At 45.2% G+C, this 25001-nt stretch overlaps 1 protein-coding gene and 1 pseudogene across 2 annotated transcripts; one reads left to right on the forward strand and one right to left on the reverse strand.

Moving 5' to 3' along the window:
- Positions 1 to 3258: 3258 nt before the first annotated feature.
- On the reverse strand, positions 3259 to 8862 carry LOC136504938 (uncharacterized; annotated as a pseudogene).
- Positions 8863 to 14672: 5810 nt separating this feature from the next.
- On the forward strand, positions 14673 to 17400 carry LOC136506020 (uncharacterized). 2 transcript variants are annotated; one of them, XM_066501148.1, is made up of 5 exons: positions 14673 to 16362; positions 16441 to 16704; positions 16795 to 16905; positions 17012 to 17096; positions 17180 to 17400. In XM_066501148.1, exons 1-5 carry the CDS (start codon positions 15047 to 15049, stop codon positions 17321 to 17323), a joined length of 1920 nt encoding a protein of 639 aa, XP_066357245.1. In that variant the 5' UTR covers positions 14673 to 15046; the 3' UTR covers positions 17324 to 17400. The 2 variants fall into 2 exon arrangements, 1 of the variants encoding a protein (XP_066357245.1); XR_010771387.1 differs by lacking the exon at positions 17180 to 17400 and having other exon boundaries at positions 16815 to 16905.
- Positions 17401 to 25001: the final 7601 nt, after the last annotated feature.

Raw genomic sequence — 25001 nt, forward strand, 5'->3', positions numbered from 1 at the left:
GATTCATAGAATTGCCATGCTAGAGTAAGTTTGGAACATAGGTTGCAAGTCATTTGTGCGTTAGATTAATAGAAACACTTTTCTAGGCACAAGGGGTTAATTGGGCTAACCTTAGGATTTAAATTATTGCAAGAAAATTTAGAATTAGCCCAATTCACCCCCCCCCCTCTTGGGCATCTTGATCCTTTCACAGATCTATTGTTGTTTGGATGCTTTGATGTTGAATGGGGACTGTTGAAAATTGCGAGTTTGTTTGCCCACTTCATATCCAGAGCACTGACTAACACACTTGCACAGAAATCCACTAATGGTGCCACTCAGCCAAAGATGGGTTGTGGAAGTTAAAAAGTTCTTTCAAACCTCATGACCATTGTTATTTGAACTTCCTAATTAACATGATATCTGACGTTCATTATGAAGTGATGAAGTCACTATTGATAGGTTTAGTAGCTGTAGTGTAATGATTCACCATATTGTTTTTTTTCAAATCAATTGAATTGTTGTGTTCTATGTAGTATACATGGTCTCTGTTTAGGCAGTACAACCATTTTATTTTACTTGTGCCTCTTAGTTAACTCTGAAATATGTCATGTTTGCAGCTGCCAATGGTGTAGTCATCGCCACCGAGAAGATTACTGGGATATACACCATCTGGTCAAAACACGTACTAGCCTCTATTGTTTGGTGTTAAGGTGATTAGTGAAAGACTGAGATAGGTATATGCTAATGTGTTCTATTTTTTATCCTTGTTTGTTTCAGTGGTGTAAGACCATTTGGAGTATCGTTGCTGATTGCCGGGTATGATGACAATGGCCCGCAGTTGTATCAGGTATACTGAAGAAGCTACAAGATAGAAACCTGTTAATTTTTACTCCCATCATTCTAATGCCTACTTTAACACAAAATGTCAACCTCACAAATTTATATATTGTTCCCACATGTCATTTAGTCATAACTTACAAGAGATCATCACAGGTAGTACTTATAAAGTGGAAAATGTGTGCTTTTGTGCTAACAATCACCATGATACCATAGGATGTATACCTTCATAATTTCAGGACAACTGACATTGTTGGCTATTTCTTCAGGTTGATCCCTCAGGATCATACTTCTCCTGGAAAGCATCAGCCATGGGAAAAAATGTGTCCAATGCAAAGACGTTTCTTGAAAAGAGGTACAGTCTCAATGTAGTAATGTTGTGCACTTGCTCTAGACACTGTTGTGATTTGTGACATAGTACTGCTGATAATTTTCTTCCATCCTATTGTAAATAAATTCCAGTTGATTTTTTATGTACCTCGTCATTGATTAATATAAGCAGCACGTATGCCATAACGGATCATCCTTTCCCTCTTTGATTTCACATGTTATATTTATGGTTTCATTGTAGATACACAGAAGATATGGAGCTTGATGATGCCATCCACACTGCAATTTTGACTCTGAAAGAAGGGTATCACATCCCACTTGTATTTGCTTAGTTTAGAAACATCCTAAGTAGTTACTAATTGGTTCCGGATCTTTGACTTGCAGATATGAGGGGCAAATTTCCTCCAACAATATTGAAATCAGAATTATTCGAGCTGACCGTGAGTTCAAGTAAGTTGCACAGATTCAATCTTACTGCCACTTTTATGTGATTCATGTTCCTCTTGCCTCATCAAATGATTAAATTATTGCATCATTCATTTGCTCTCTGATTTTACGGAGATTCTATAACTTGTGCCCCTCTAGATGGAGGGGAAATGTTTGTGTTTACTCTGTTTTTGTTTTTGTTGCAAATCTAAAGCTATTCCATGATATTACAAACCCCTTAGCTACAATCAAATGGTTTGCTGAGAACTAACAGTTTCCATATACACAATACAGAGTTCTAAGCCCAGCAGAGATCAAGGATTTCTTGGAAGAGGTGGAGTAAGTTGCCAGTTGACGATTTACTATTTCGAACAACAATAGCAGCATCACTTATGAGCAGCCAGCCTGAAGCTTGTCTTAGTTTTATCACTCTCTGTAAACTGATTTGCTCCAGCGACATGTGGTCCTTTGCATCTGAACCCTCCTGCATACTGTAGACAAGTGAGATAGCGTAAGATGGATGTTGTATTCGAATTTGAATTATATATATATATATATATATATATATATATATATATATATATATATATATATATATATATATATATATATATGTGTGGTCAGATTTGAATTTGAATTATTTATTTATTTTGCTGGAAAATCCACTGTAGGGGCGGTTCTTGATTGAACCGCCCTTACAAATACACACAGCAGGGGCGGCTGGTGATACAGCCGCCCTTACAGAAGTCCACTACAGGGGCGGCTGATATTACCGGCCACCCCTACAGAGGGCACTGTAGGGGCGGCTGAAAACACCAGCCGCCCCTACAGAGGGCACTGCAGGGACGGTCAGGAAACCGCCCCTACAGAGGCACCCTCTGTAGGAACACTCTGGGAAGGGCGGCTGGCGCAGCCGCCCCTACAGAGGCTCTAGAGCCGCCCCTACAGAGGCTCTAGAGCCGCCCCTACAGTTAACTTCTGTAGTAGTGTGGATGCCATGGCTGGGCGTGGAAGCTCAAGCTCCACCAGGATGCAGCCCACAAGGAGGAGACCCGAAATCCCCCTCATTTGGTGCAATGAGTGTGAACGGGCTGAGGTGGTGGAGCGGCTGTCTACTACTCTAACCAATCCAAATCGCATTTTTTCGTGTGCCCTTACCACAAGGTTAGTTAGTTTTAGCAGATCTCTAGTTTCATTTGTTTGGTGCATTGATTTGGTTTTGTTATTTTGCTTAGAGAGATGGATCTGGTTGTCCCTTTTTCAATTGGGAGGAAGACTATTTGGAGTTGCTGCGGAGGCTGAAGGAAGCAGAAGCACAGGAACATGAAGATGAAGTTCAAGGGGAGCTGCTGCCCAAGGAGGAAGAGGGTGCAAGTTCAGTCAAGAGCTTGCTGTTGCTGTTAGTGGTTGTAGCTAAGGAAATAGAACACTTGTTGAAGGTTTTGCTGTTTGTGTGTGGATGTGGACTTGTAGCTCTCATTTGCCTACTGTTTGCAGTACTGTTCAGGTGAATTGATGTATGCCATTAGATGTATGCCAGGAAATGTATTCCATCTTATGTATGCCATCAGACCACTTGCAATGGATATGTTTCACCTCATTGTGTCTAATGGAGTTTCTGAGTAGATTGTACACAGTAGACAAGATGCAATAATATTGACTAAAATGGACACAATATGCAGCTAAACAATCAGGCTACCACTCTTATAGAGTTTGGTGCAATTTTACAGCCTACAAGTAAGCATCAATCAAGTCTGGTTCAACCTTACATTACAGACCAGACTGAATAGACTATGTTGCAGCCTACAAGTAATCAGTTCAGGCCCTTACAGAGTAAGCACATCAGACTGCAGCACCCCTGCACCTGTATTTCTGTGCCATCTTAGCAGCAAAAGCTATACAGCATCAAAAGCTATATCCAAAAGTGAAACCTATGTTTCATTCACAAAAGACTAGCTAACCAAAGCATGATTGCCATTGCTTTCAGTCTGCATATTTTTTCTTCATGCCAGGCTTCTTAGGACCAGAAGCACCACCCTTCTTCTTGACTGCGTTCTTGCGCTTCTTAGCAGCAGCAGCTCGTCCTTCTTTGGTTGATGTAGTCAGGACAGTTGGCCTAGCTGTTGACCGATTGTTATCAACAAATGCTGAAGAAGGCAAGGGTCCATGGTCTTGTGACAGCTGGGTTTGATTTGTCACCTGCATATAAGAGGGTTGATCATTTTTAGCACATATCATAGTTCCAGTCTGGTAAGATAGACTCTATTCTTTACCTCCGACAACATTTGTGACAACATAGGTTCTTCAATTTGCATCGGTTCAGTTGGGGGTTGGACTAGCTCTTGTGTGAACTCTACATCATGGCCTGTGTCCACTGGTGGGGGTTGCCTTCTGATTGGTTGTTTGGGCTTGATGCCTAGTTTCTTCATTCAACAACCTTTCAAATTGTGGTGTGGCTCATGGCACCAGCTGCAATGTATGACCACTCCATGTCTTGACATTGTTGGACCATTTTTGCCCTGGACTTCATGTGTCTGCTTCCTCCTCGACTTTGGGGGTCTACCTATCTTCTTCTCATAAACAGGAGGCTTCACATTTGGACCATTCATCTTCTCCCAGTTAGACTTGTCAGCACATGGAATTATATTGAATCCATATACAGTACTATAAGTTATAGTACTGTAACAAGATGGAATGACATCTTCAGCAACTATTCTTTCATGCCTCAAACAAGAGATGGCATGACTGCAAGGAATGCCAGTCAAGTTCCACCTTCTGCAGTCACAAGTCTTGGCATTTATGTCAACTGCATACTAGTACTCCCTATCTTTCACTTCGAAGATCCCTCTACCAGCAGGTGACACATAGCAAAGGTTAGCCCACTCAGAGTTTCTCAGGATTTTCTTCCTAATTTTGGGACACACAGGTCCTGGCCACTTCTCCATCACATCCTTCTGCTTGTTATAGATCCTAGTCATCAGCTGCTCTTGATCCTTGTAATCATGCTGAGTATGGGTAGTTCTCTAGCTTCTAGTATATACTTGTTGAACACTTCACATGAATTGTTCAACAAGATATCACATTTGGGAAACTCACTAAAAAAGGCTCTAACCCAAGTGTTGGGGGCCATCTGCTCTAACCATTTGAAAGCATCCTTATCTAACTCTTTCATTTTATCCATATTTCTATTCCACTCAACAACAGAAGTTAATCTAGCACATGCCCAAAGTTGGTTCTTCGGATTCTCACCTTTGAAATGTACCTGAAAGTTGGAGTACAAGTGTCTCACACAGAATCTGTGCTCTGAATCTAGAAAAATCTCTTGAACAGCAAGTATGAGCCCCTGAAATTCACCAAAGGGCACATGTTACATTGCATAAAGTTCACCAAATTAAAACATTGAGTTGAACAAATTAATGTGAGAGTATACCTTCTGTTTGTCTGTCATTATTGTCAGGTGTTGTCGATGCCAAGGTCTTCTTTCAGTGTCTTCAGGAACCAAATCCATGTATCCTTTGCCTCCACCTCCACATATGCCATTGCTATTGGGAATATGAAGTTGTTTGGGTCTACACCAACAGCAGTTAACAACTGTCCACCAAACTTGGTCTTTATGTGACATCCATCAAGGCAAATCAATGGCCTGCGGCCACTAAGAAAGCCCCTCTTGCAGCCATCAAGTGAGAAGTACATGTGGCTGAAATGACCTTCATTCAAACCAACATAAAAGGCACTCCCAGGGTTAGACCTCCTTAATTCGTTTCCAAAATCCCATAGCAAGTTAAACTGCTCTTTCTCATCTCCATATATCTTGTCCAAAGCCATCCTCCTAGCCCTAGACAGTTTGCTCCTTGATGCTGTCAAGTTCCATTCCTTCTGCACAATTCTAGAAAAACTACCAAGTGACATCTTCCCATCCGCTCTGTATGACTTAATGTATTTCTCTGACAACCACTTGGATGTGCATCTCTTCAGATACCACTCCTTCCTGCAATTGTGATCTGCCACATAAGTCTTCACCATGAATGCATTAGCTCTACTATCTAATGAAGCATACAAACCCCCACTACTACATAAACCTTTTGTAGGGGCGTCTCCAGGTGATTTGTAGAGGCGGTTTGGCTAGCCATCCCTACCATACCGTCTACAAAATCATGCATTTGTAGGGGTGGTTCCCAGACCACCCCTACAAATCGATTTGTAGAGACGGCTAGTGTTATCAGCCGCCCCTACAATTCGATTTGTAACGCCAGCCGCCCCTACAAAATAGATTTGTAGGTGCGGTCGTAGTACCAGCCGCCCCTATAATACCTGTTTGTAGGGGCAATTCAGTCTAGAACCGTCCCTACAGTATATTTTTTCACCAAAAAAATTTAAATTTACAATTCAAATTCGACCCGAACATATATTTTTCATGCACAACTCCATCATGACTTATCTTCTTCTGCGATTGTACTAAAACTCAAAGACAATACACATTTATTTATACCAGATTATAACAAATATTCCATGACTTTTAGGTGGACAGTTTAGTCCAGATAAATGAAACAACAAATTTCATCTATTAAACTTTCCAGTAATCGTAATAACATTTCATGGTGACTATGATTTTTATGTGAAAGACCACAGAATAACAAAATCAATGATGCTCAGATCTAGCAATCGAACATTGCAAAATCAGAAGCTTCTAATAATCCTTCCACTTGTAGAGTTGCAGTCACACATCATGTCAATGTAGCACTAAAGCGGACTGAAAACGGAATTCGTAATCTGCAGGAACTGAAGCGAACGAGTGGTACTCACTGTCTGCTGACTGCTGCTGGCAGTGGCCATGATGGTGGCCTACACCTGCTTGCTTGTGGCAGCGAAGATGACGCGCCGTCAACAGATCCTTTACCTTTAGATGCTTTAGCTTTGTAAGATCTTGACATGGTTTGTTATTTGCTGCCACTATCCTGCAATGTAGAGTAATAAAATGGAGTGAAGCATGTAAATGCAACATAATTAGAGTACTATTCATCTATCTATAACTATAATGCAAACACAAAGATTACTATGCATGCATTGTCAACCAGACTTAGAAATAACCATTCTACACTAATGTCCAGTACCTAGGTGCATCTAGTTACTGTTGTACTTAGCATCTATAAGACACAATAAGAAGGCCCAAGCTTTCTGAATTATTAGTACTGCAGTGCTATGATCAAGAAGCATAGTTCATTGTAGTGGTAAACTTTAGAAGATGCAAGTATTAGCTTCCATGTTAAAAAACATAACAAGAGTAAATAATTTATCAAAAATTATTGTGACAATTCTATCATTCTCTCAGAAATATAGAATTTTATCTTAGATTTTCTACAATCCTTGAGGAAGCTATTGATATCAGTGCAACCACAAACTTCAATCTTAAATCATGCTAATTTAGTGCAAAACGAGAAATGACAGATGAAGCACATTGGAGCTATCACTAGACCAAGATACTCACAGGAGTGAAGAACTTAGATGCACTTAGAGGTATACAGCTGGTAGTCCTCCAATCTGAAAGAATACAAAAAAATGAAAGAATCAGCTGATGCAATAAGATGACACTACCATAAGTTGCATGTGCTAAAATCATTCTCTTAGTTATGTTAGTGTAAGAATCCACTAATGCAAGGTCTTCCTTTCTTCTAAAGCATCATCAAATCTTGATTTGGCTTCCAAGTTCTTCAGATGACACCTACATAGCATAGTAAAAGTAGGCAGCTATGTAGAGGCTATAGTCCACATAAAGGATAACTGAAAATATGAACCAGGAACAAAGATGCATAACTGAACTTGCAGGTATTTTACAGATCTTGTATGGAGAGGCTACAGTTAAGCCTTAGTTGCAGTCCACTGCTCCACCAGTTTCTTTGACCACTAGAAGACACACTACAGCACAATGAACTTTAACCCATGTCTTGTCATTTCTTGGCATCTTAATATCAACTCTGTGCTTCTAGCTGTACTTAGTGATTGCTTTTCTCAGCAGTTCCACAGTGGAGAACACCATGCCAACTCTGAAAATTGGGTTCACCAGGTCATCAGGGTTGAAAGATCTAAATTTCAGCTTCATTTCCCTTTCACCATCTGACTCACCATCAAAATCAAAGTCTTCATCAGTATTGTCTTCTATTTGGGTGGGAACAGATGGGTCTGCTGATGCCTCTTTGCCCTTGCTCATCTTCTTTCCCCTTCCTGCACCCCCATCTATGACTTCTTCATCTACATTGTCCGCAAACAAGTCATCATCACCATCTTCTAAGTCGTAGTCACTGCCAATGTAATTTGAATCTTAACTATCACCATCAGACATGTCTATAGCAGCACTACCATGGCTTGCAACCTCTATGTTACTATAGAACTCTGGTAGTTTGTCTCCGAGACAGCTTCACAGGGCTAACAACCTTGGGTTCACCATCTAACTTAGAAATTGGGTTCAACACATCATCCCAGTCAGTAACCCCTGTGTACTAGAAGTGGTCAAAATAAAGCACAAAGTTCTTCACCCTATCTGCAACTTGTGTTATTACCATACACTCTTCATCAGATGAAAGGATCCTAAGGCCATAACTTAATTCTTTCCAAGGCAGTAACCAGTACACACTCACATTGTTAATCAGGCCATAATCTAGCTGCAAGACCAGGTCCTCTATCCACACATATAACCAGAACTCTACTTCCAAGTTGTCATACCATGTCACTTTACCGTCTACATATATTCTGTTAGCACCATGACCACAGAAAGAACCTCTATGATGTACTTCTAGTAAAAATTTGTTGAAACCAGGACCTACATTACACAAACAACAAACTTGATTGAACAATTTCACACTGCAAACAAAATCTACGCTAACAACATACATCCAAACCCTAGAAATCACAATTTTACCCCAACAGTAGCCAAATTGGACAACTCAACTAAATCCAAACCCTAACTATTCAAAGATCGCGCAAACATTACACAAGAAGTAGTCATCTACGTCCTGCAGAGGAGCTTGTTCCTCCCTACAACACTAAGCCCGTAAGAGATTAAGTCACAGAGAGACTCACCGTACTCCGGTGGAGGTTCTCCCTCCTTATGGAAACTAAGAGCCATGCTTCGGGATCCAGATGCGCCTTCCTCCGCTCGCGCCACCTACCTCTACCCACCACGCCGCCTTGTCCCTCTCCGACGACGCCTAGGCATGCATGCTGGTGTCCACCTCGCTGCTCGCCAGTGTCGGCCTCACGTGCGACGCGGCTCGCAAGACCACGGCCCCTCCGACTGGGAGAACGCGGGGGCAACAAATGAATACGGGCTTGCGACGGGGCCTCCTAGAATATTTGGCAGCCCGCAGGCTACTCCGACACAGGCCCAGCAAATGTGACACATCTCTCATAAGATTTTATAAACTATATGAGACATGTGTAAGATTAGTAAACAATATGTGCTAAGAATTTGTTAAATGAAAAAATGACCAAAATAAAAGTTATAGATATTCATGAGTTGAACAACTTTGGTATTCATCACTTTTTATGTTGAAATCAATTTGGGTCTCAAATTTTGGTTCGAACTTATCGTTTTTCAAAATTTTAAATTTGAAAGGTTCGAATTTTGTCAAATGATAAGATGACTAAAATAAAAGTTGTAGATATTAATGAGTTGAACAACTTTGGTATTCATCACTTTTTATGTTGAAATCATTTTGGGTCTCAAATTTTGGTTCGAACTTGTCATTTTTTCAAATTTTAAATTTGAAAGGTTCAAATTTTGTCAAATGACAAGTTGACCAAAATAAAAGTTGTAGATATTAATTAGTTGAACAACTTTGGTATTCATCAATTTTTATGATGAAATCATTTTGGGTCTCAAATTTTGGTTCGAACTTGTCGTTTTTCAAAATTTTAAATTTGAAATGTTCGAATTTTATCAAATGACAAGATGAATAAAATAAAAGTTGTAGATATTAATGAGTTGAACAACTTTGGTATTCATCACTTTTTATGTTGAAATCATTTTGGGTCTCAAATTTTGGTTCGACTTGTCATTTTTTCAAATTTCAAATTTGAAAGGTTCAAATTTTGTCCAATGACAAGATGACCAAAATAAAAGTTGTAGATCTTCATGACCTCTACAACTTTGATGTTCAACTTTGATTTTCATTTGAGATCATTTGGTGTCTCAAAATTATTTTAGTAGTTTTGATTTTAATTTTTTAAAATTTTAATTTTTTTCCCATTTTTAAAGGTTCAATTTTTCAATTTTAAACTGTTGTAGTTGTCTTAGTTATTGTATATGTAAATATATATATAAAAAAATAATTATAAAATTTTGTATTGTATTATTTATTATTTACATTTGAATAATTCATTTTGATTTAGATTTTTGAAAAAAAAAATCAACTGTAGGGGCGGTTTATAACCTCAGCCGCCCCTACAGTTTCTCTGTAGGGGCGGCTTATAACCTCAGCCGCCCCTACAGTGCTCTGAGGTATATCAGTGACCGTCGCTGTGGCCGCCCGTTAAGTGTTGGGCGAAATCTCCTGTGGACGCCGTCAGGCTGCCCAATTTCCTCGGCGGCTAGGGTTCCCGCGGCACGAAGGAACCGAGGAAGGAAGGGGAGGACCGTAGGCACAGGAGGCGAGGACCGAGGAGGCTAGGGTTCCCGCCGCACCGAGGAGGCGAGGACTGCAGGCACAGGCAGGCTCCCAACGCGTCTCCGGCGGCCGGCCCCCTCCCTCTCCCTCTCCGCTCGCCCAGATCCGGAGCGTCGTCAACACCGTCTCCGGCAATCCGGCGGGACCGAGGGTGCCGGCGATCTCCCCGTCCTCATCGTGCCGCTACCGCCCAGAGGATCTTCATCGGTCCCTTCGTCGTCCCTTCGTCGGATCTTCATCGTGCCGCTGCCGCCCAGAGGAGGACCTTCTGGCCCACCGCCGACGCCTTCTCCACGTGAGTATCCTCGCCCCCATCCCCATTTTCCTACCTCTTCGTTTTCCCTGGAAGTGGATCTCACTCATTGATTTAGGGTTGATTCCATTCAGTTGCAGTGCATTGCTATGTTTTTTGTTGCCAGCAAGGTGGAACTATAGTAGATCATATGATTATACATAGTACAAAAAAAAGATTAGTGAAATTAGTTACAGATGATTGAGTTGGATATGGAGACTCATTTTGCCCTTTGTAGGATAACATTAGTATAGTACAGTGACGGTTGAGTTGGATATGGAGTCTCATTTTGCCATGGGCCGAAGACCTGAATTGCTACATGAGGATACAATGTCAAATTACTATTCAGATATAGCGAAACACATTTGGTTCACAAAGAAACAATAGCGAATTATGGCAAATCAGGCTAAGCTAAGCATAAACACATCTAAGCAGTTAATATAAAACTTCCTTCCTGACATTTGCAACATGGAGTAGTAGAGTATACTACTGTCATGCTGATGCCTGAGCTAGCTGTGCAATTGAAAGAAATTTAATGGCGTTGGAAAATGCGACTTTTTTCCCTGCAGAAGCAAAAGGAGGCCTTGGCTGGCAAGCTCGCGCTGCGGCCCAGGCAAGTGGAGGTCTGGTTCCAGAACCGCAGGGCTAGGTACGTAGTACAGTATGCTCTTCCTTCCTGATGCTTTGCATATGTATACGTACATCGATCTGAAATATACATCTCAAACAATTTACCATCCATTGGTAAACGGCTGCCTAGCTACGTAGTATGTTTTACCTTTGGTAAACTATTGTAGGCATGTCCCGTTGCTCAGTTATCATTAACTGTTTGGTACTGTTTCTTTTATCAGATTAGCTATTGCTAGTACTGGTAGCTGCAATACTTTTTCCGTTTTGACTAAGCATATGTGCAATCCTGGCAATACTATTAATCTTATGTAATCACGCATAAATTCCAAATTCACCCCCTCTGCAATCTTTCAGAACACATCAGTAATTTGACCAAGATCGGTGCAGCCGCCAAGGCACTAGGGGAGTCGGCTTCAACCTGATTACGTACGTGAATCAACAAGCGCGACTGCAGTGAGCCAGGTACACTGAAAAAACATGGTTTAAACATTATTGCTGTGTCAGAGAGAGGTGCTACTGATTTGCTTCTTGTTTGTTACACTTTATAAGTGTATAGATAGGTGGATGCTTGTTTCAGACCATCTTTCAGATACCACTGAATTAATGTCAGTTAACTGAATGTCCAATATACACTTGTCAATCAGCTTCTCGGTCTCCAGTACTGCCTGTATTGCAGCATTATTAGCACTTGGACCACACCGAGTTTGCTTGACCTGTTTAGGGAAATTGTTTATGTGCCATTTGATTTTGGTTGCTGCGACAACATAGTTGGTCTTTGCTCATCCTTTAGATAGTTCTAAGTTTATATACATATATCAATCGGCCAATCACATGAACTTGTCACAAAGTACTGTTCATGATCTGGCAATCCCCAGTGATTATTTTTGCATAGGAGATATAAATTTACAGTTGCTGTAAATGATGCTATTAGATAGCACACTCATGCTTATTAATTAATTAATTATTAATATACACGCATCATACGTTTTGGTATTTTTCTCTTTTATTTCATTCAGATTACCAGTTATCATCCATATACGATGAGTATACTTTTCCCTGCTGGCTTTTAATTTGGATGCTTGCATTGCCTCCCCCTTGCTTGATCATACATATGTATATATGCATGGATGATGCATTGTACAGCGAAAAGTTTGCACCGATCAGATGAGGAGCGGTGGAGACAGAGGGAACAATCGATCATATGTCTTGGCTTGGTCTGTGTTGTGATCATCTGTAGAGAGAGAGAGAGAGAGGTGCTGCAACCGCAAAGCAGCGTCATCGCTTGAGCTGCTGCCGAGTTCGTCGCCTTCGCTGTTGTCGAGTTCGTGGCCTGCGCCGTTGATTAGCTCGTCTGCACTCTGCACTAGATTCAATGTTTCGGTTCTAGATCCTAGTGTAGTACATGTTGCTGCTTCTGAAATCTTGTTTAGTATTGGAATTTTCGTCCGTACAAGATCCTAGTGCAGTACTCTTGTTGGTAGTTCTGAATCTAGTGTAGTACTCTTGTTCAGTTCTTCCCAATTTATTTCATGCCACTGAGTCTAAGCACTTCTGAATATTCTACCGCCAAGGTGCATCTGTGCTCTTCTGGTAGGCAGCTTTTGCCACTCTTTTTTTAGTGTGCTGTTTCCTGAATTACTTTTCTTTGTTGCTCCTTCATTACAATTTCAGTTTGAGCTGCATCTAGTGAGAGCTCAACCTGAATTACTTTTTCTTTTCTCCAGGAATGCCGATCAGTTTGTAATATGAAACTGCTATCTAGAGCTTGAGTGAATGCTGTCATTTTTAAGTGTGAAAGCCTTCCCTTTTCCACGAGATGTCATTCTGTATGGTGATCATTGTTCTGCTAAGTATGATAAAACCATGTTTATTTGCCAATTTTATCATGTTCTCAAATGACTGCAAAGTTCACATGACACATTTGATCACAACACAATACAAGAATTAAATGATAAAGCTAGCATATGAAACAGTGATCACAACACAATACAAGCATCTCTGTCTCTTCACCAAGTGCACATATATATGATGCTGGGGCCGACCTTCCTGATGAGGATGTTGTTAGGGGCTCAAGACTACTACTACGAGTACTACTACTACTACAAGTACTACAAGTACTACTACTACTACAAGTACTACTACTACTACTACTACTACTACTACTACTACTACTACTACAAGTACTACAAGTACTACAAGTACTACTACTACTACTACTACTACTACTACTACTACTACTACTACTACTACTACTACTACTACTACTACTACTACTAGTACTAGTACTACTACAAGTACTACTACAAGTACTACTACTACTAGTACTACCATTAGTACTAGTACTACTACTTGTACTACTAGTACTACTACTTCTACCACTAGTACTACTACTTCTACTACTTATACTACTTTTTTTCTTGCATCTCTTAGAACAAGGCACGAAATGTCGCGAACATCAAAGAGTGCATCCCGATGCCCTGTGAATGATGAGCAGCCATCCCATGGAGAGCAAGAACTAGATGACCGGCTTACTCAGGAGCAGTTCGATAACGAGTTAGAAAAGGGTCTAGAAGTGATGCTTACTCAGGAGGACCTTGTCGATGATGAGGATCCGGTGGGGGGAGCCCAGGGAAGAGAAGGCGAAGAGGATGCCCAAGGCAAAGAAGGGGATGATGATGAGGATGAGGATGACGACACCTCATCAGGGGGATATGTAAGTCCCAAGGATCCTTTCGCACGAGAACCCAGACGGAGGCCAACGGAGGACGAGTTGGACAAGGATTTTGATCCGAACGATGAGGTACGGATTAAGCCTTAGTAGCTTGTAAATTTGGCTAATGCTATGGCTTTATGTTACCTCTACTAACACTTTTGACCTGCCGTATCACAGGTTGTCCCTACTCAACCTCTGAAAAGACAATGTCGGCCTCCGGCTCGTCTTGCCGGACAATACATAGCGGGGCAAAGGAGATCAGAGGAAGGAGCCACAGATACTCACAATGAGGCCTCCGCTCCACAACCTCAGGACACAACCACAACTGAGACTGCCCAGCCAAAGAGGAAACGAGGGGGGATTAGAAAGCCAAACCAATATCACGACAGGGCATGCTATGTGATAATGGAGGTCGGACCAGACGGGTAGATCCTTGAGCCATATACATACAGGGCGAAATTCCGTAATGACATCGGGTTTGTAGTTAGAGATAAGTTGAACCCAGCTATCCGTAGCTGGAATTTTGTACCTATGAGCCAAAAGGTAGACCTATGGGAGAAGCTGAAGCAGAACTTCAGGTTTTCGGAGGGAACGCACAAGTTGGTACAACAAAATGCTTTTAAGATAATGGGGCAGAGCTTCCGACATTGGCGGTCGGATCTGAACAAGAACTTTATCCAACAGAAGTTAACTCCTTTCCACGAGTATGGCAACATAACTCCTAGTCAATGGGAGGAGCTCGTGGCTGAGAAGACTTCAGAGGCATCATTGGCCCTCAGTGCCCATAACAGCGAGCAGGCAAAGGAGAACCAACACTACCCTCGTCTAGGCCCCGGTGACTACGCTGGCAAGCAAGAGGTCTTTAGGAAGATGGACGCAGAGGCCAAAGCTGCCGGGAATACGGAAGTGTCGAAGTTGAAGCCACGCCTCAAACAGTGGATATACGCGAGGAGTGTGGATTCATCCGGTAGTAGCCTCAAGTTTGCTAAGCCGGAGACCGGAGAGGTAGTATCAAAGATACTGAAACTTGCTGAAGACAAGGAGAAGGGCGCATTCAACCCTTCCAGAGAGAGGGACGAGCTTACCATTGCCTTGGGAAACCCCGAGCACATAGGACGCACCAGGGGGCTAGGGAAGAGGATGTCCTAGAAGCACGGATTCGTAGAGGAGAGGCACATGTACAAGAAACATGGCAGAGACCGAGAGTCTAATCTTGAGCGCCAAGTGAAGGCTCTAGTTGAAAAGATGTTGGTGGAGAAAGGACTATCTACGATGGAGCCACAGACACCAATGGGGCCGCCCGGACAACTGGCGGTAGTTGGCAGCCCTCCGGATGTTCCCAGCAGTCAAGGTTCCAATGCAACCGGAACCCCCGTCGATCGCATATGGGTGCCAACCAGTTGTAAATTAGTGGTTCCGATGGGCAGGCAAAACGTGATCATTGAGGTGGCAACGGGCGTGGCACATCCTCCGGGCGGCACGTGGCACAATAGGGATATTCCGCAGGACTACACTCGGGTCGAGGTGCATACCGTGAAGCCCGAGTTCATGACTTGGAAGATAGAACACCCTACTCTCGAGGGGCTCGTGTTACTCGGAGACGTCATGAATCGGTTCATCCTCTGGCACAGACGGGACATTGTATTGATCGAGACTTCGCCAACTCCGACTGAAGTTCATCCTCTGGAGCGACCCGTTGAGGAAGGGGAGGTATACTCACCGGCCCATGACCATGACCACCACACGCTAGAGACTTCTCCACCTCGTACCGAGCAAGGGAATGATGACATGCCACATCCTTCTCCACCTCGTATCGAGCATGGGCATGATGACATGCCACGTCCTTCTCCAGCTCGTACCGAGCAAAGGCATGATGAGATGCAACATCCTTCTCAACAAGCGCAGCCGATACATGAACAACAAGTGTCTCATGAACAGCAATTGCCTCGTGAACAGCCAATACGTGAAGAACAAGTGGCCCCTGGAGCAGGTGATGCACAAGTTGACAAGGACGTGCCCGAATGGGAAGCTCGAAACAAAATCTCAATCAAGATAAGGCTATCGTATGTGGGCATTAATGACGTCTTGTCGGTGCACAAGTGGATGGCCCATGACCAGTTCAAGCCTAAGAACCAAGTAAAAGAATTTAGAGCACCAGCTTCTGAGGAGGGCACCACTAGCAAACTGCACAAAGGGTTTAACAAGTATCCAGCTGTTGATAACCTCAAATGGTCAAATGATTGCCCGGATAAATATGAAAAAGGCAAGAACTTCCTACCAAACCGAGTCATACAGTGCTTGCCACGTGGAATGAGAAAGTTCCACGATTGGTACTTGTGTGCTCAGATAACAGAACTAGAAATCTTACAAGCATGGATCCCTGCCGGCACATTTGGAGCCCCAGGTGGGCAAATTGTCGTTGAGTTTAAGGATATCCAGGCATGCTTCCACCTCGGACGAATGGAAATGAATCTGATTCGCATATGGTGCCTGTAAGTCCTTGCCCTCTCGATATGATATGAATGTAATCTTTTAATTTTGTTGTAACTAACCCGCTCCGTGATTTGTAGAATGCAAGCGGACTTTGTGAAAAAGAGGCCATCTCTGAAACACGGGTATATAGACCCTTCACCTATAGCATCAACAAATTTTAATTACCCTAAAGAGTGGAAACTAGATTGCAAAGAACTAGGAGCTGGAAAGACACTTAAGAAGAAAGAGAACATCAGGAACAAGAAAATATTGGAAGAGCCCCTCAAGGTTGCGGCATACATTGCCCTATGTTTTAAAAATCTCCAACAACACGATAATATATGGATACCATACCACTTCAAGTAAGTTCGACTGTATACTTAGCTTTGTTCAATATACTTTGTTCGATGCAAAAGAGCTTATGTGTTCCTTCTATGACTAAATTCATGCAGCGATCACTGGATTTGCATAGGCGTCTGGCTCTCACATAGCATGGCATGGGTCTTTGATTCAGCGGATTTCCCAGTCGAGACATACAAAGACTTCATAACGATTGTCAAGACGTATACATATTGACAATCCTCATTTTAGCTACTATGTTTGTATACATACTTGTAAGGTTCAATGTGGGATACTAACAAGTTGCATTTGCTAAAACCATTGGAACAGGGCATTCAGGCACTATGTCCAGGAACATAAGGGGAGGCATCATCCAAATAGGAAGGAAAAGTTGTATGTCAAAACTCTATGTGCGGTAAGTGTCATTTACTTTGGTACTTCATATATTACGTGTCTGTCAATAGCATTACTTAACATCTCCATATGCAAAACACATAGTGCCCCAAGCAGAAGCCTGGGAGTCTACATTATGGATACTACACATGTATTATGATGAGTACCATCGGTGGCTACAACAGAAACCCCAATCTGGTAAGTTTAAACCTCTTCGCTCGTAGTATGAAAAGTTCGCATATGTTGTGATATAGTAAACCTAAACTTGTTCTCTTGTAGTTGGAGAAAGATAAAGACACGAGAAGGAACCCATACAAGGATGACGAGCTCTTAGAGATGGTCGGCGACCTTTGCAACTTTATAATGGACCAGATTGTGTATCATAAAGGCACTTACAATCATCTTCTTTCCGACTAATCCTCTGTACCAACACCTTCGGGAGACTGATAGGTTAGCCCTAGGCCGTTGATGACAATGTGGACTTGCGGTACGATTTGGATCAGACTTTGGAACGGTTTGGACTTTGTTTTGCATGTGGACTTGTGGATATCTTAATGGACTATGTTATAATGATGGACTTCATAATGGACTATGTTGTAATGATGGACTTTTGTGAATTATGATTTGTGATGATGGTCTTGTGTTTGTGGATGTATATATGTATATTTGTGACGGTCAGATTCAAATTGGAATTCTATATATATATATGTGTGGTCAGATTTGAATTTGAATTATTATTTTTTTGCTGAAAAATTCACTGTAGGGGCGGTTCTTGATTGAACCGCCCTTACAAATACACACAGCATGGGCGGCTGGGCGGCTGGTGATACAGCCGCCCTTACAGAAGTCCACTACAGGGGCGGCTGATATTACCAGCCGCCCTTACAGAGGGCACTGTAGGGGCGGCTGAAAACACCAACCGCCCCTACAAAGGGCACTGCAGGGGCGGTCATGAAACCGCCCCTACAGAGGCACCCTCTGTAGGAACACCCTGAGAAGGGCGGCTGACGCAACGGCCCCTACAGAGGCTCTAGAGCCGCCCCTACAGTTAACTTCTGTAGTAGTGTTGTCCTTTTAATTGTTCTACTTGGTTGTATAAGATTGTTGCCCGAGAATTCAGACACCTTAAATATAGTGACTCCTGACATGTTTGGGATGTGCCTATTGCTGCATGGTTAGACTGACACCTTCCAAGTGGATAGTAGTAGCTATCTATGTGTTTGTATTTTCTAGTAGCTTGGAATTTGTCGCAGCCAGGATGGCTGGCGGCGAGTAAGAAACACTGGGTCCAAGTCCTGTGGGGCCGGAACTGGCGACGTCGCCCCTCGAATCCGGTGCCGCGGGGGCCGGCGGGCACGGCTTGCTGCGGGCGTACGGGGAAGGCACGACCCTGGGCCCTGGCGATGTTGTGCGATGTGGGCGCCTGCGTGGTGGTGTATGACGAGGGGGAGTCACAGCCGGAGGTGTGGCCAGACGTGCCCAAGGTGGCCCAAGTGCTAGCCTGCTTCAAGGTCATGCCGGAGCTGGACCAGTGCAAAAAGATGATGGACATGGAGGGCTTCATCAACCAGCGCATCGACAAGCTCAAGGAGCAGCTGCACAAGGCGCAGCGTGAACATGTAGCTGCAGCTCCCTCATGCCACAGCCGGATCTGGGGCCTGGCGCGCTCCTGTTCCTGTGCCTGGGCACGTGGCACGCGCTGAGCGCTGGTTTTCGAGCACGCCGCGGCAGATGTCCTTCACGCCGCACGAGTCCGCGCTGGTGGGCAGGCCGCGGCTGCTGGCCGGGAAGAGGCTCGGGTACGGGTACATATATCTTGTCCAGCTGGGCATCCCATGGCGACCACTGGCGCGCTGTCCGCTGGTTCCTCACCGTGGAGATCTTCTGGTTGTCCCGGCTCGCCCCTTGCGCCGCTGGCCGACGCGCTGAAGTCGCCACGCTCGTCGAGAGCCCTGCTCCGTGATGCCGCTGCTGGACCAGACGCCTCCCGCGCCATGGTGTCACTCTGGCCTAGGCGACGGGCGAACTTGCACGGCACAGTGCGGCCCTAGGTGCAGCGGAGGCGCGTGCCCAGGTCGCGACCACGGGCGCGCAGGTGCTGTGGACCTTGTCCAGGTCCTGTGCGGCGGCACGAGCTTCGTGCGGACCTGCGCTAGTGTTGTTTACTGTAGTCAATCACCCATATTGATATTATTATCATGCTGCTTGGTGTTCTAGCACTGTCATCTTGGATAAATATTGTAGTGTGCATATTAACATTGTATTCATGCATTCAGTGTGCATATAAATATTGTATGTCAAGTTCCTTCGGTCAACACTTGCTTCAATCTTTTTACTTAAAGCATATTGTTGCTCAAGTTCAATTTTACATGCATGTAGTTGTGAATAACTGCAATTAACGGCTATCTACTAAATGAAAGTTATTCCCAAAATTGTTGACTAAAAAGTTATTCCCAAATTTTTGGCTAAGTAATATATTTATTTTTAACTTTTCCATTTTAGTATTTTGTGTCGTTACCTTGTGTCTAATCTAAGTTTTACTCTAATTCTCTGAACTCCCTACTTGGATAGGTACCTTGAGGAGCATCCAGAGTATGGTGCACAAGGTGTGAAGTTATCTCATTTTTCATTCAAGTCACCTGCACCACTATGAAAGGACTATGTTACCAAGCGTTCCTAGACAAGACAAAGTGGTGTTATACCAACAGGGTCAACTAATTAAGCTTCTCCCACCGGAAGAAGGTAATGTATATTACACAAATTGAACATCCTACATTTAATTAATGTTTTTTAGTTTTTCTTTTTTCACTTCTATATTTTAGGTGCCTGATTTTGTTGTTGTTCTTTAGGCAACATCTAATTTTGTCATTGTTTGACTATAGAAAAAATGTGAATTGTATCATTTGAGTTGTCCTTTTAATTGTACTAGTTGGTTGTCTAAGATTGTTGCCTGAGAATTCAAACACCTGAAATATAGCATCTCCCGGCATCTTTTGGATGTGCCTCTTGCTACATGGTTAGATTGACAACTTCCAAGTGGATAGTAGTAACTATCTAGATGGTTGTATTTTCTAGTAGGCACCAGAATTCTGGTCCGAAGTTAATCGACAATTGGTTGATGTGTCAGAGATTCTGCACATCTGTGTTCAATTGCATGCATATGGTATATGCAATTGGTTGTTCATTTTACGGTTGTGCCTGCGACATTTATGTCCACGCCCAAACCGTATATACAATTTTTGTCCTCACTCCAAACATATGGTTTCTAACACGGGCTAGTATTTCGACATCAATTGAAGGCATGCTCGTTATTCTCATCTGGTCCCATGTTTTGTTTCTTGGTTCAGTGCAACCCATCTCCTTGGCACCTCCACTGGCGGATGACAACCTGGAGAACAACATGCAGCTAGTCATCTACAATGGAGATCAGACTCAAGTGGTGCAGTTGTCGTCTGAACCGCCGGAACCTACGAGCCTGCCGCCTGCACCGGCAGCTTTGCCCAAACCCACATTCCGCTAGCCCAGGATAATCATTTGGGTGGTTGGTTGTAGAATGATACAAAACTATAGGTCATGCTTCTACAAGGATTGCAGAACTTGGTCCCCATAGCTCGGTAGCTGTCGTGTTCGTGTTGTTTTATTAGTTCGTTGGTTTGGGTTCGTCAGGATCAGGTAGGCTTTTGATCAGCTGCTACTTCAATGCCGCTATGAAGACGTGTGTGTGCTGTACCGTAGCTGCTGCTGCTGGGTGCCAGATTGCTAGTCATGGTCAAATGAAACTGAAATTTTGGGATGACAACCGACAAGAACGTGTTGTCGAAGTGATAAGGTTTATGTGTTGTTGCAGTTTAACTTTTTGTGTTGCTGTGGATGCTTGCAAGTTATAGTGTCCATTGACATGTGTCACACACACACATTCATGGACATGTTCACACGCACACGCACACACACAGGTAGCTTCCATGTCCACAGTTTGAGTTGAACCAAGCATCGAACCAACTGCCTAGAGGGTGAGGAAGTCTCTCAAAGGTTCTCTGCAGATGCATAAAATCCTTACCCACACTTTCGGGAGCAAAAAGCCATCCATTTTTTCATGCCACTCTTCAAATTGCAGCCTAATACCGTTAGCTGCTCGATCCCTATTCCTTCACATCAGCCCTACCATACGCCATTGACCGCTGTAGTTTCAACATTGAGGGGAACTGTGCAACGAACTTTCCCTCACAATTGTTAGATAATCTACTGCTACCTTGTGTGAACAAAGTAAGGGAAGGCGACGCCGAAAGGCCCCCTGCTGTAATATTGTAGCCGCTACAGCTGCAGGCGCCGCATGGCTCACTGCAGCACTGTAGGCACATGCAGAGGCTAACGCAGAGTCAGTCATGTATGTTATATGTTATCTAGTTACTGTTACAGCAGGGCAGCTATACTATGACTAGATGGATAGAGTTGTATAAATAGACTACCACGTCAACTCAGTAAAGAGAGTTCAGATTTGCCATCTCCCAGACAGGCCTTCGACCAACGCTGGTGTCTTATACTGTGTGTGCATGCTCTGTTCTCCCTTCTTCTTTAAGCTCTAGCCATAGCGCGTGGGGACGGACAACGCTTGTTCGTGGTCGGCACGGCTAGTGGGTGCTCGGCAACACTAGTGGGTGCTCCGCAAGACCGGTGAGTGGTTCACTCACCTGAGCCAGTGATCCTGTTGGCAACAAGTGGTATCAGAGCCGTACAAGCGCCGTTGCCGGACTAACCGCTGCGATGACGGGCAGTTCAGAGATGGACGACAGCAGTGGCACTGCTGTGGCTGCTCAGCCACGATCGGAGGTCGTTGTTCGCACGGTGCGGGAGGTCAGCGGCACCAGTTGGCTGATGCTGACTCGCACCAACTATGGAGAGTGGTTGGTGACCATGAAGGTCAAGCTCAGAGCCCGACGGCTCTAGAATGCTGTTGACAAGGGCACCGACAATGAGGAAGATGACATGTCAGCATTGGAGGCTATCCTCGCTGCTGTACCGGTGGAGTACAGGGAGCCGTTGGGGGCGAAGAGCTCGGCTAAGGAGGCGTGGGAGGCTATTGCGGCGATGCGCGTCGATTTCGACCACGCAAACAAGGCGACAGCCCAGCTTCTGAAGCAGGAGTACGCAAACCTCAAGTTCAAGGATGGTGAAATGGTGGAGGACTTCTCTCTCTGCCTGTAGACGCTCATCAGCAAGCTGAAGAGCCATGGCATCACCATCAACGAAGAGGAGGCGGTGTCCAAATACCTCCACTCCGTGTCGGCAAAGTGCATCCAGATCGCTCTCTCCATAGAGACGATGCTGGACTTGTCCACCCTCACCATTGAGGATGTGACAGGCCGTCTGTGGGCGATGGACAAGCGCTTGGAGCAGGCGACCGCAACGAAGAACAGCGAGAAACTCCTGCTGACGGAAGAGGAGTGAGCAGGAGAAGAAGGCTGAAGCTCATTTGGCGCAAGCTGATGATGAGTATGAAGCCATTATCCTGATGGCGATGTTCTGTGCACTGCACGACGTCGAGGCCAAGGAGACGGAAGAGGCGATGATGGTGGAAGAACCTGGGAAGGCCCTAAAGACCATCAACCTCGACAAACCACGCGCCCAAGTCCACCTCAGACTGTGGGCGCCGACTAGGAGCAGCGGTGGTATCTGGACTCTGGTGCCAGTAACCACATGACGGGCTCCAAGGCATCCTTCTCCGAGCTCGACGATGATGTTACCGGTACGGCGAAGTTTGGTGACGGCTCAAGGGTGGCTATCCAAGGGCGTGGCACCATCATCTTCAGGTACCAGAACGGGGAGCACTGCGCGCTAACGGATGTATACTATATCCCGCAACTGCATTCCAGCATCATCAGCATTGGTCAGCTGGATGAGCATGGTAGCGAGGTACAGATCAAGGACGGAGTCCTTAGGATCAGGGACCGGGAGCAGCGACTTCTCGCCAAGGTGAAGAGGTCCCTTAATCGGTTGTACCTGCTCGACCTGAAGGTAGAGCAGCCCCACATCAAGCACGGAGGCGAGCTATGTGACAGCTGCCTAGCCAGGAAGCAGAGGAGGCTACCATTCCCAAAGGCGGCCAAGTTTCGCACGAAGGACACTCTCGAGCTCATCCACAACGACCTCTGCGGGCCAATCACGCCTGCTACAAACAGTGGTCGGTGGTACTTCCTGCTGCTCGTGGATGATTGCAGTTGCTACATGTGGCTGCAACTCATGACGAGCAAGGACGTAGCGGCAGCGGTGATCAAGAAGTTCAAGATGCGCGCGGAGGCCAAGAGCAACAAGAAGCTCTGTGTGCTGAGGACTGATCGCAGCAGCGAATTTACTTCGGTGGAGTTCGCTGCGTACTGCACGGATCAGGGTGTGGGGGCAACACCACACTGCGCCGTACTCGCCACAGCAGAATGGTGTGGTAGAGAGGCGGAACCAGACGGTGGTCGGCATGGCCTGATCAATGATGAAGGCCAAAGGCGTACTGGCAAGGTTCTGGGGAGAGGTGGTGACCACGGTGGTGTTCATCCTCAACCGCTCTCCGACCAAGGCCCTGACGGGCAAGACGCCGTTCGAAGCTTGGTATGGGAGCAAGCCGAGCGTGTCCTTCCTCCGGACATTTGGCTGCATCGGCCACATCAGGAAGATAAAGCTGAACCTCACCAAGCTAGAGGACAGGAACACACCAATGGTGTTCCTGGGCTACGCGGAGGGTACCAAGGCGTACTGCCTCTACGACCCACGCGGAGACAAGGTGCTTGTCTCGCGCGACGTCGTGTTCAATGAGGAGGCGGCTTGGGACTGGAGCAGTCCAAGCACAGGGGAAGCTGGCAGCTTCACTAGCACCTTTGTCGTCAAGCACCTGGTCATCCACGGTGGTGGAGACACTGGGGAAGAGGTGTCGAGCCCTCCGAGAGGAGCGCCTAGCACTCTAGCGGTAGAACCGATCACTCCTGGGGCAGTGCCGAGCACTTCGGGAGGGATGCCGAGTACTCCGGGAGGAGTGCCGAGCACTCTTGGAGGGATGCCGAGCACGCCAGGAGTGGTGCTGGGAGGTTCTGCAGTGATGGCGACCACTCCAGGACGAGTGTCGAGCACTCCCATGGCGGAGCCAAGACGTCTTGCAGTGGTGCCGACCGCTCCAAGACTGAGGCTGGGCACTCCTACAGTGTGGCCGAACACTGCATGAGTTATGACGAGAAGTCCAGAAGAAGTGCCGAGCACTGAACCTGGGGTGCCGAGCACTTCAGGTATTGTACCGAGCACTCTAGCGGAATAGGGAACTCCACCAACACCGATCGAGTTCGCCTCACCTCCAAGTGCAATCACTGAGTTCGTGGATGCCTTCCACGAAGGTGAGGAGGTGCGGCTCCGCAGGCTGGATGACATCGTCGGCGGTATAGGACCCTCAGGACTGACTGATCGACTGCTCAATGACGCAGAGCTGCTGCTCGTCAGTGCAGAGGAACCACCCATGTCCGCGATGGCTGAGCGGGACAGAAATTGGCGATGGGCGATGCTGGAGGAGATGAAGGCGATCGAGGAAAACAAGACTTGGCAGCTCGTCGATCCACCTCCAGGATGTCGTTCGATTAGCCTAAAGTGGGTGTACAAGGTCAAGCGGGACGAGTTTGGCGCCATTATCAAGCACAAGGCGCGCCTCATCGCCCGATGCTTTGTTCAACGCGAGGGCATAGGCTTCGAGGAGGTCTTTGCGCCAATAGCGCGTATAGAGTCGGTCCATTTGCTACTTGCTTTGGCAGCAGCAAAGGACTGGTGTGTCCATCACTTGGATGTTAAATTAGCCTTCCTCAATGGTGAGCTAGCAGAGACGATCTTCATCAGGCAACCTCCAGGTTTCACCGTAAAGGGAGAGGAGCATAGGATGCTCCGACTATGTAAGGCGCTCTAC

The sequence above is a fragment of the Miscanthus floridulus genome, chromosome 14 (genome assembly GCF_019320115.1).
Source record: "Miscanthus floridulus cultivar M001 chromosome 14, ASM1932011v1, whole genome shotgun sequence".
Classification (NCBI taxonomy): Eukaryota; Viridiplantae; Streptophyta; class Magnoliopsida; order Poales; family Poaceae; genus Miscanthus; species Miscanthus floridulus.